The sequence below is a fragment of the Echinops telfairi genome, unplaced genomic scaffold (assembly GCF_000313985.2).
Source record: "Echinops telfairi isolate 266 unplaced genomic scaffold, ASM31398v2 ScPeMD7_5868;HRSCAF=6743_0, whole genome shotgun sequence".
In the NCBI taxonomy this organism is placed as follows: Eukaryota; Metazoa; Chordata; class Mammalia; order Afrosoricida; family Tenrecidae; genus Echinops; species Echinops telfairi.
Window position 1 is genome coordinate 17,611,596 of NW_022109767.1, and position 11,093 is coordinate 17,622,688.

An 11,093-nucleotide genomic window follows, 5' to 3' on the forward strand; every position below is an offset into this window, starting at 1 on the left:
ATATTGTTTATCTGGCTGCTCTACAGTTGCCAGAAGTGTGAACAAGTCCATGTCACTTGCCCTTATCCTGAGCAAACAGCACAGCGCCATCTCTAACCACTGCCTAGTGTTGCCTGTAGTGCTTTTTCCTCCTGGCAGAAAGGTCACTCTGATGATTTGTGGGTAACAAAGGGCTTAAGGCAGGGGTCCTCAAACTTTTTAAACAGGGGGCCAGTTCACTGTCCCTCAGACCGTTGGAGGGTCAGACTATAGTTTAAAAAAAAACTGAACAAATTCCTATGCACACTGGATGAGTCGGCTAGGCAGACAGGGAGTGGTGGCAAAAACACCCGGCGGGCCGCATGTGGCCCCCGGGCTGTAGTTTGAGGACCCCTGGCCTAAGGTTTGTGTGAAAAACACAAATGTTTTTATGCCAAATAAACCTAACATCTTCCAACGAAGCGTCGCCTGAAAGCCGAAGTACAAAAGGGAAAAGACCCTAGAGAAGAGATGGTTTCTGCTTGCTCGTCTGCGCTTGACAGCACCGAAAGCTTAGTTCTTACTCCTTCCGTTGGCAGTCTGATGGTCCTTCTTCAAGGAAGAGCTGTCCTGGGTGCTATAAGAGTATTTGAGCCACATACGGAGAATGTGTAGTGGCAATAGCAGTCAACAGAGGCAGGTCGTTAGATTCGATCCTGGGTATTGAAATAAGAGAAGAATTATTACTTTCTAGTGGCAGGGCTTTAAAAGGAACTATTTATTATATTTAGGTGCCAAGCTAGGCTACTAAATGATTGCTTCAAACTGATGAAAACAGGTAAATACGATAAACTATTTTCAAAAGTAAAATCTTCCAGTGGATGCTGCCCAAGGAGGCACAGAGAAGTGCAGGGTGCTGTGTTGCACCCATGTGAACACGCGCCTGCAGAGCCCATGGGCATGCACATGGACTTGGGCATCTTCTTTCATTGGTTTTGGTTGCCCAACTTTAAACCTGTATCTCCTGTCCAAGGTCATTAGAGTGCGCTTTGCTGCTTTCTCCACAAGGCATCCTCCTCAAGTGAACACTGTGAGTGCAGGCTGGGTTTGGACCTAGGCTCAAAGTAGTCTCAGAAACGATGCTGGCAGCCACTTCTTCAGAGTCCGGGGCACGCACACACCTTAGATCTTCCCCAGGCAGCTGCGCCACAGTGCTCTGAAGCATCATGCTTCAGATGGCCGTGGTTTCCTTAGCCTCTCTTTGAGTAAAGGCCAACACGGTACAGCTGCTGGGTAAATGCTGCCAAATGGGGAAAAGTTAGGCTAGCCTCAGTCTGTGGAGTTGATCCTACTTCCTTCCCTGGGGCTTCAGATCTTAACAATAAAAGGAGGTCACTGGCACGCCTGCATGGGGTTGTATATTCTTTGTCCAGTAATGCCACCTCCCGTTCTGATTTCAGAGTCACCAGAACCTCACAGGTGCAGGGCCTGATGACGGGGAAGGGAGGAAGAAGAGATGGATGCCATTTCCATGAAGTTAGAGGGGAGGGCTCAGGGTAAATAAATCCCCCATCAATCCGTATGACCCCTCTAGTTGTATTGGTGATGCACACTTGTTGGGGCGGGACTAAGGAAATGTGTAAATATAAGGTGCACACATTGGGAGACCTCGTGAGGCAGGATTAGGTAAAGTATGTGACCGAAACAAGACTAACAAAAACTCAGGGCAGAAAACATGTTAAAAGTTCATTGTAACGACAAGTGCCACAGAAGGGGAAATATTTTTCAAACAAAGAACGAGGATGCTTCAAAAACATCGTGGTGAAATGGAATTAGATGATGATATTTTCCTGCAAACTTTCTGAAGCACCCTGGTATCTAAAACCAAGTAAGGCAGGAAGTACAATGAGGCAAAAAGTGAGTGCTATCCTGGGTGTAAAAGATGGAAGCTCTTGTTTGATGCAGAACTTAAAATTAAAACATTATATGTAAAATACTAAGGGGATCATCATCATCCAATAATCTTTTTGTTCTCTGTCGAAACAGATGCAGACAGATAGTAAAGAAAAACTCAGGAGTTTTTCCCCCCCCAGGAAGGTTATGGAAGATGACACACAAAGAAAAGTGTGCTGTTCTGGTAGACTGCTAAATAAAGGGAAGAAAGTACAGCATCTCACTGAGACCCAGGCCCCTGAGGTCCAGGAGCAGGGAGGGCTGCTGCCTCCTAACCCTAGGAGGGTAACCAAACACCACCCTGAGCTGCTTCTGACGGTGACGATGCTAGCTCAATGAAATGATTTCCTTCTTATTAGCCTAAAAAACAGGAACCCCTGAGTGGTCAATCAGTCAGGCACTCAAGCTTCTGGTCAAAAGCTTGGCGGTTATAAAGTCCCTCCGGAGGTGCCTCAGGAAAAAGGCCTGGAGACCTGCTTCTGAAACAGCAGCCACTGCAAACCGCATGGAGCGATGCTCTGCTCCGACCCGGTGGACCCACCTCGAGGCAGTCAGGCACTCTGATGGCGACCGCCTTTAGCTTGCGGACGTTCCAGGGAGACAGTGGACACAGGCGGCTGCAGAGCCCCTCCCCGAATCAGGCCTCTACCCCTTCCAGGGAGTCACTAAGCCCTGTGAGGTGAGGGTCCCACGGGCCGGGTGGGGCCGGGTTGCAGCACTGCGCAGAACTCACCCCAGCACAACACCCAGCTCTTTCACATGCACGCGAGTGTGGCCTCGAAGGTACTCAGAGAGCATTTTACTCTTCAGATACAGCTCCTGGAGGCGGTCTTCCAGATGCATGACGCACTGCGGAGCCAAGAACATTCGCAATGAGGGCGACCACTCACAGCGCTGCAGGATTTTCAGAGCTACAACTCTCTGAATTCATTTCTAAGTACACAGCTATCGTCTTACCCAATGACTCTCAAAACCCTTAAGATTTATAAGTCACCTCAAACCCTAACACTAGCAGGTATGAAAGCATGGCTTCGTAAAGCAATAGAGTGCATGTTTTCTGACCACTAGGACAATGTTTGCACATCTCTCTTGGGCTTTATAAAGAATCATTTGTTACTCAGCGGAGATTATTCTATAAGCACAATTCTTTCCTGCTTTTGAAGTACTTTACAACAATCTTCAGTTTTTATGAAAAAGTCCCTGTCAGTACGATTTGTAGGGGTAACTTCGGAGAATGTGAAAACATTGGTTCACTTAACCACACAGCAATCTGCATTTTTGCTATGAGAAACAATTTTGTAAAGATGAGCATTGTACTGTTTCCCCTCTATCTCAGATCATTGTGTTGTAAAACATTCCCAGAAGTAGACTGTCTGGAATAAGGTAATTTCAAGACTCCCCACCCCCTCTTCAAGGGTGCCTTTTAACTAGGCCTTAATAAAGAAAAAGCAATTATTTCAGGACATCTCTACCCATGAAATGATGTCCAACCTCATTTTTAGAGATAGCAACCATCTGTCTCTTTCACCAGAGGCAAAGGCTTTTGCATTTGGCTGGCAGAGGCATCCAACACCTTGAGTAAGACACCCGACGGCCCGCGCAAGGATAATTCCATCAGACACAGGTTTCTCCTAGACCATTACGCCTGCTATTTTCAAGGTAAAAGATTAACAGATGCACTTGAAAGTATCCATTAGAGATGAGATCTTTTTAGTCTCTCATTGGCTCAAAACCCTAAAAGCATCATGTTGAATGGGGGATGGAGTACAATCTGGAAGGAGCGAGGAAGACTGCACCAATGCTCATGGATAATTTCTCCCAAGTTTTGGTTCTTTACGCTATGAAATACAAAGCTTTTAATAAACAACCAACCCAAACCCACTGCCAACTCAGCTTTAATAGGAATATGATAAAATATTAAAAAGAACTTACATATTACATTGATGCTTTAAGTTTCAAAATAGTCCTGTGAGGTGTTTCTAGTCCCCAAGACTACGTAGCAGTGTGGCAGGAGATACAGACAAGAGTGGTCTAGAGGGAACCCATACTAATCTTGAAATAAAATAATTCGGATATTTTATGTAAAGGTAGCATTCAGTGTTAAATAGGCTTATATATTGGGTCCCATTTCCCACACATTTTCTGGTATTTTATTCCTGAGGAGTACTTCAATTTTTAACTCCCAAGATGTTAAAGTTGTTTTCAGAGTTTGATTCTTCTTACAAAGAAAAATTAACTCGTTTCTCCTTCTGTTCTGAAAGCTATACTCCAAACCCCCGCAAATCAAACACACCTATTTCCAACTCCAGTGAAGGCCAAGAACAGAATGCTCGTGCTTCGCAGGGCCCCCAGCTGTGAGCCTGTGGGAGGCGGACTGCCTGGGTTCTCCTCCAGAGTTCTTGGTGGGGATCAACTGCCAAGCCCCAGTTAGCCGTTGGAACCTTGATCACCAGGGCTCTTCTGAAGGAAGAGCGATGTCCCATTGGCACTCAAAATTTTCAGTGGTACATTTAAAAAAATTTTGTATTTTCACATCATTTTAGTGGGGGCTCTTACAGCACTTCTAACAAGCCATATATCCGTTTATCAAGCATATTTGTACATAGGTTGCCACCATCCTTTTTAAATATTTTCTTGCTACTTGAACCCTTGCTATCAGCTCCTTTTCCCCTTCCTCCACCCTCCTAAATCACTACTATTTTCATGTCTGACACCACGCTCTATCGCCCTTCACCCATGTTTCTGTTGGTCGTCACCATGGTGGGGGGGGGGTGTTATACATTGATCAATGCGATTGATTCTCCCTACCCTCACGGTATTGCTACTCATGAGGGGTTTATCTGTCCTGGATTCGTGAGGTAGAACTGGGGTCCTGACAGTGGGGGAGAGGAAGCATTAAAATAATGTATGTTTCGTTAGTGCTATACTGCACCCTGACTGGTTCGTCCCTTCCTTGTGACCCTTCTGTGAGGGACGGTCCAATGGTCTACAGATGGGCTTTGGGACTCCACTCTGGCCTGCCTCGTTCACATCAATGATTGTTTTGGGTCTTCTGATGCCTGATACCCGATCCTATTGACACTTCATGGTCACACAGGTTGGTGTGCTCCTTCCATGTGGGCTTTGTTGCTTCCCAGATAGATGGCCGTTTGTTTACCTTCAAGCCTTTAAGACCCCAGACGCTCTATCTTGTAATTGCCAGGCACCATCAGCTTTCTTCACAATGGCAGCAGTTTTCAGATGTGGACTGTCCGATCCTTCTTCCTAATTTTAGTCTGAAAGCTCTGCTGAAACTTGTCCACCATAACTCTTGTTGCCACAGCTTCCGGCATCATCGGGATGATAACTGACAGGTAGTGATGGTGTCGGTGGATGCTGGAAGCTCCAAGATTTGGGGGTCAGTTGTCAGGCTGGAAGCTTCTCCTAACTCACAAGGTTGCACGGGCTGATTAACCCCAAATTGGCAGGTCAGCCAGCAGGGCTGCGGGCTGAAGTTATTCTTAAGTCATTCATACGATTAGATGATTACCTTTTTCGATCTATTTCTTGGACAGCTAAGATGTCATATTGTAGTAAGAGCCATCCATTTATAAAGTGTTCTTTGGTCTGCCTTATTGACTGTCTAGCATATATAAAAATTTGTGACCTTGACGCTCTCACTGCCTCAGTCATTCACTGTCTCACTCACGCCATGTCTCTCACTTACACTCACTCACTGCCGCACACAGTGACTAACTGCCTCACTCTCACTGCCTCATTCACTCACTGTCTCATTCTCACTCTCTCACTGCCTCACTCAGTGACTCACTCTCACTGCCTCACTGTCTCACTCAGTGAGTCACTCTCTCACTGCCTTACTCACTCACTCTCTCACTCTTTCACTGTCTCACTCACTGCTGCACACACATTCTCTCGCTGCCTCACTCACTCACTCACTCTCACTCTCTGTCTCTCACTCACTCAGTGACAAACTATCACTCACTGCTGCACACACATTCTCTCACTGTCTCACTGCCTCACTCACTGCTGCACTCACACATTCACTTACTCACTGTCTCACTCTCTATCACTCACTCACTACCTCACTCTCAGTGTGTCACTGAGTGTGTGAGACAGTATCACTCTCTCACTGCCTGGCTCACTCACTGTCTCACACACTCACTCACCCACTGCCCCTCACTCACACTTTCACTGTCTCACTCTCTCACTGCCTCACTCTCACTCACACTCATTCACTGGCTCTCTCTCACTCTTTCACTGTCTCATTCTCTCACTGCCTCACTCAGTGACTCACTCTCACTCTCTGTCTCACTCACTCACTGGCTCACACACTCACTGCCTCACACACACCCTCTCACTGCCTCACTCACTGTCTCATTCACGCCATGTCTCACTCACTCACACTCACTCATTGCCTCTCTCTCACACACTCACTCTTTCACTGCCTCTCTCAGTGACTCGCTCTCTCACTGCTGCACACACATTCTCTCACTGCCTCACTCAGTGACTCACTCATTCACTGTCACACTCTCTCACTCACTACCTCTCACTGCCTCACAGTGACTCACTCTCACTCTCTCACTGACTCACTGTCTTACTCATGTCTCATTCACGCCATGTCTCACTCACACACACTCTCTCACTGTCTCACTCTCTCACTCACTGCCTCATTCACTCTCACTGTCTCAATCACTCAGTCTCACTGTCTCACTCTTACTCTCTCACTGTCACTCACTCACTGTCTCATTCAGTGACTCACTCACTGCCTCACTCTCACTCACTCACTGGTGCACACACATTCTCTCACTGCCTCACTCAGTGACTCACACTCACCCTCTCACTGTCTCACTGCCTCAGTCAGTGACTCTCTCTCACTGCCTCACTCACTCATTGCCTCACTCACTCACTCTCTCTGCCTCTCACTCACTCACTGCCACACACACACTCTCTCACTGCCTCACTCTTTCACTGTCTCACTCTCACTGTCTCATTCTCTTACTGACTATGTCTCTCACTCACTCACAAAAAAAAATTGTGACCTTGTTAACAGTAAAGCACTATGAAACTTAATATACTTTTCTTCTTTACAGAAAAGAAGATATCAGTCTGCAAGCAAGTCTAACTCAACCTGCTTCTAGATAGAAAAGCTACCTATATATGCAGAAAGTAAATTCTAATAATCCATAAACACTTATATCACATTATATAAACCATAACAGATATTCTACAAGAGTATGCCTCAGTTTAAAGCCCAAATAAAAACTCAGTGAAAAGATTCTGTCACGCTTTGCATACATTTAGAACTGCTTCTTGAAACTATAATACCCATACCTGAGTGCTTATGATGATTTCAAGCACTTTAGATGAGATATCCAATTTCATTTTTATAGCCATAGGTTGGATTTTTTCACCAGCTTTAAAACCCGTATTTGAGACTTCATGAAGTTGAATAAGAACTTGAACTGATGCCAGGCGATTGAACTCTAAAGCCTAGATATTAACCAGTAAGGCAGAGGCTGCCAGAAATGCTTTTGTAAACTATGTCTTCGACGACATGAGAACAAATACTTACAAAATCTGCAGGGAGGTGAAGCTTGTAAAGCTGCAAAATTGATTGAAGTAAACTGGACACCTGGCTGGAGACCAAGGCATCTTGGCCCAGTTTCACACTATCCATCATCTTCCTCTGACTTGTGGCTACCTGGACGCTCCACTTATCCGTGTCTGCGACAATACAGATGGCTTCAGCTATCGGTTCATCCAGCACTGGATGCTGAAAGACAAAAAGTCTCCGTGGGCCAACTGTCCACAATACCTCCAAGGGACACACAACATGTCAAGAGCATTTTGTCTGGCATTATACTAATGGGTCAGACTCGTGGTGAGAGACCCACAATTTAAAACTATGTTGTTAGCTCTTGTCAAGTAAGTATGGGCTCCCAGGGCCCCGGGCCCCTCTGTACAAAGAAGAAAGCACTGCCTGATGCTGTGCTGTCTTCACAGCCACCTGGAGCTCATTGCTGCAGCCACTGTTCAGTCCACCTCCCGGAAGGTCTTGTGAGCCAAGCTCACTCCCACCCTGCCACATTCACACAAGGGTTTGCACCCCTCACCCTCACCCTTGTCCTTATCCAGCTAAAGGCCTCAGTGACTTCCCTTTACAAGTGCCTTCACCACATTTGCATATACGCCCCTTTTGTTCTTGCTCAATCGGCATGTCATAAATGCACAGCACTCAAAAGCTACCTGGCTTGGTTTTTATGGAATTCTAGAAATGTAAGAGATGTAGAACGTTTGGAGATTTGAGCTCAAATCCTTATTGCTTTGCAGTAGTCAGCTATTTTCCATGTGTGGAGTATATCACACTATGGACCTCTCCTTCAAAAGGATCTTATATTTTAAAAGTGCATGCAATTTTTACCCAACCCATCTTCCATCTACGATGGTGGGGAATGAAGCATATGTCAACCCATAAAAGCAAACAGACTGTATACAGTACATGGAACTTCCACAGATCCAAAGGGTTTTACTTTAAACAATGAATTGTAACAAGGGATATGGGCTGATCGACAGGTTAACAAATTCAGAAGATTCTAGAACCTAATACTACAAAGGCCTTCCAAAAGTTCATGGAAAGGAGGAGTTAAAAGATAATGTAGTTTTTCTACATATAACAAAAAAGGACTAGTGAGTTGGGTCACTTACTTTAATTAGGGGTGGAAATGGGGGCACTAAGTGGATAAAAGAGATATAAAGAACAAGTGATTGTAAAATGACTGGGGCAAGACACCACAGACATGGCAGCCCCTCACTGACCCACAAGACTACAGGGGACAACACTGGACAAGCTGTGGGAAGTGCACCTGGTCTGACTCTGACTCTCTCTCTCTCTCTCTCTCTCTCTCTCTCTCTCTCTCTCTCTCTCTCTCTCTCTCTCTCTCTCACACACACACACACACACACACACAAGCAAAACATGAAGAAAGCACAACAGAGCAGCAAGGGGAGCAAAACTGTGAAGTACCTGAAAAGCTCTGAAAATAGACCGTGGAATCGGTGGGCAGGACGTGGCATTTCACCAGATCTGATTGGAAAACTTTCAGAAGGGTCAGCAGACAGACCTGGAACTATTTATACCACCACCCCCTCCCGTCTTTTCACATCTATCCATATAGGATAGGCAGGATAACAAATCTTGAGGAGAAAACAAAAGGGCTGCCAGCTCCAGGGGGCATGGGAGAGGAGAAGGTGGGAGAAAGGGAAGGGGGAGTCAACAAACCCAGGGACAAGGGAACAATAAGGGATCTAAAATAGATAACAAGGAGGGCATAGAATGACTGATGGGGTTTGATCAAGTGCAACACTTGAGAGAAAGTATTGAGAGTTGAATACAGGTTGAACATGAAAATGGGACAGGAGAATAAAAAGAAATAGAGGAAGAACTAGGAGACAAAAGACATTTCTAGAGGTATAAATATAGAAACCTTCCTGGAACGATCCTTGAAGTCAAAATGGGTGCATAAGCAAATGTGGTGAAGCTGATGATGGTCCCTGGCTATTAAAAGATAGTGTCTGGGGTCTTAAAGGCTTGAAGTTAAACAAGCGACTATCTAGCAGGGAAGCAACAAAGACCACATCAAAGAAGTACACCAACCTGTGTGATCATGAAGTGTCAATAGGATCCAGTATTAAGCATGAGAACAAACAATCATATCGATACGAACGAGGGGGTGGCGTGGAGTGGAGACCCAAAGCCCATCTGTAGGCACTGGACATTCCCTCACAGAAGGGTCACAAGGAAAGAACAAGACAGCCAAGCAGCATGGCACCAACGGAACACACAATATTCCTGTAGTCCCGTGGTTCTCAACCTTCCCACTGCCGCGACCCTTCCCATTGCCGCGACAGTTCCTCAAGCTGTGGTGACCCCAACCTTAACATTGCTTTTGTTGCTACTCATAACTGTAATTTTGCTACTGTTATGAATCGTAATGTAAACATCTGATATGCAGTACGTATTTTCATTGTTGCAAATGGAACATAATTAAAGCATAGCGATTAATCACAAAATAATATGTAATTATATACTGTGAAATATTTATGTGTTCTCTGATGGTCTTAGGTGACCTCTGTGAAAGGGTAGTTTGACCCCCAAAGGGGTAATGACCCACAGGTTGAGAACCGCTGCTCTAGTTCTTTAATGCTTCCCCACCCCCATTATCATGATCCTAGTTCTACCTTACAAATCCAGCTAGACTGGAGCATGTACACTGGTACAGATAACAGTTCTCGACACAGGGAATCCAGGACAGATAAACTCCACAGAACAGTAATGGGAGTAGTGATACCATGAGGGTGAAGGGAGAAGGGGGAGAAATGGGGAACTGACTTTAATGATCAACGTATCACTCACACACACACACACACACACCCTGGGGGACGAACAACAGAAACATGGGTGAAGGGACACAGTGGATGGTGTAAGAAAAGAAAATAATAATAATTTATCAGGGAAACCATGTATGTGGGAGGCTGGTTGAGGGAAAAAGAGGAGCTGATAACAAGGACTCAAGCAAAAAGAAAATGTATTGAAAATGAAGATGGCAATTGATACAATTGATGTATGGATTGTTATCAGAGCTGTAAGAGCCCCCAATAAAATGATTTCTTAATAAATAAATAAATAAAAATACTGGGCAATGAGGCACAGTCAGAGATGCACTCCAGAGACATGAGCAAAGACTAATGGGTAAAAGGGTTGGACAGACAGGAAGCTGTAGGTCAATTCCTTCAAAGTGGGAAGCTGCATTTTTTGTTCCTATAGCCTTAAATGCTGGCACATCGTCTGGAATTGGGAAGATGCTGCCTCCTGAGATATACTGAAACATGCAAAGCACTGATGAGGAAGTGACTCGGATTCCCTAACACTTCTGTGACTTCGATGCAGGAAAGCTTGAGGAACAGAAAAGGCCCAGCTTAATGTTTTCAGAATAATTTACAAAAATGCTGAGGACTCTCGGCGGAAAATGGCGACCCGATAGGACGCATCCATCCAGAGCTTCTGCTGCCAGACCAGAAAACTGGGAGGTAAGGTGAAGGGAACGGAGAGGTGGAGTCCAGAAATTAGTACTAGGGTACTAGGGTCTCTCCTGAACCCCTTTTTTGTGTGTAATTTCCACTCA

At 45.3% G+C, this 11,093-nt stretch overlaps 1 protein-coding gene across 4 annotated transcripts in view; it reads right to left on the minus strand.

The window, feature by feature from the left end:
* Positions 1-303: 303 nt before the first annotated feature.
* FNIP2 (folliculin interacting protein 2) overlaps positions 304-11,093 on the minus strand; it is a 112,668-nt gene continuing 101,878 nt past the window's right edge. For all 4 annotated transcript variants that reach the window (XM_004708740.2, XM_030887169.2, XM_045295737.1 and 1 more), the window contains 3 exons: positions 7,484-7,684; positions 2,645-2,760; positions 304-674 (listed from right to left, as the gene is read on the minus strand). In XM_004708740.2, the coding sequence (XP_004708797.1) occupies positions 596-674; positions 2,645-2,760; positions 7,484-7,684 (396 nt within the window). In that variant the 3' untranslated portion in view covers positions 304-595. The remainder of the gene's footprint in view (positions 675-2,644; positions 2,761-7,483; positions 7,685-11,093) is intronic.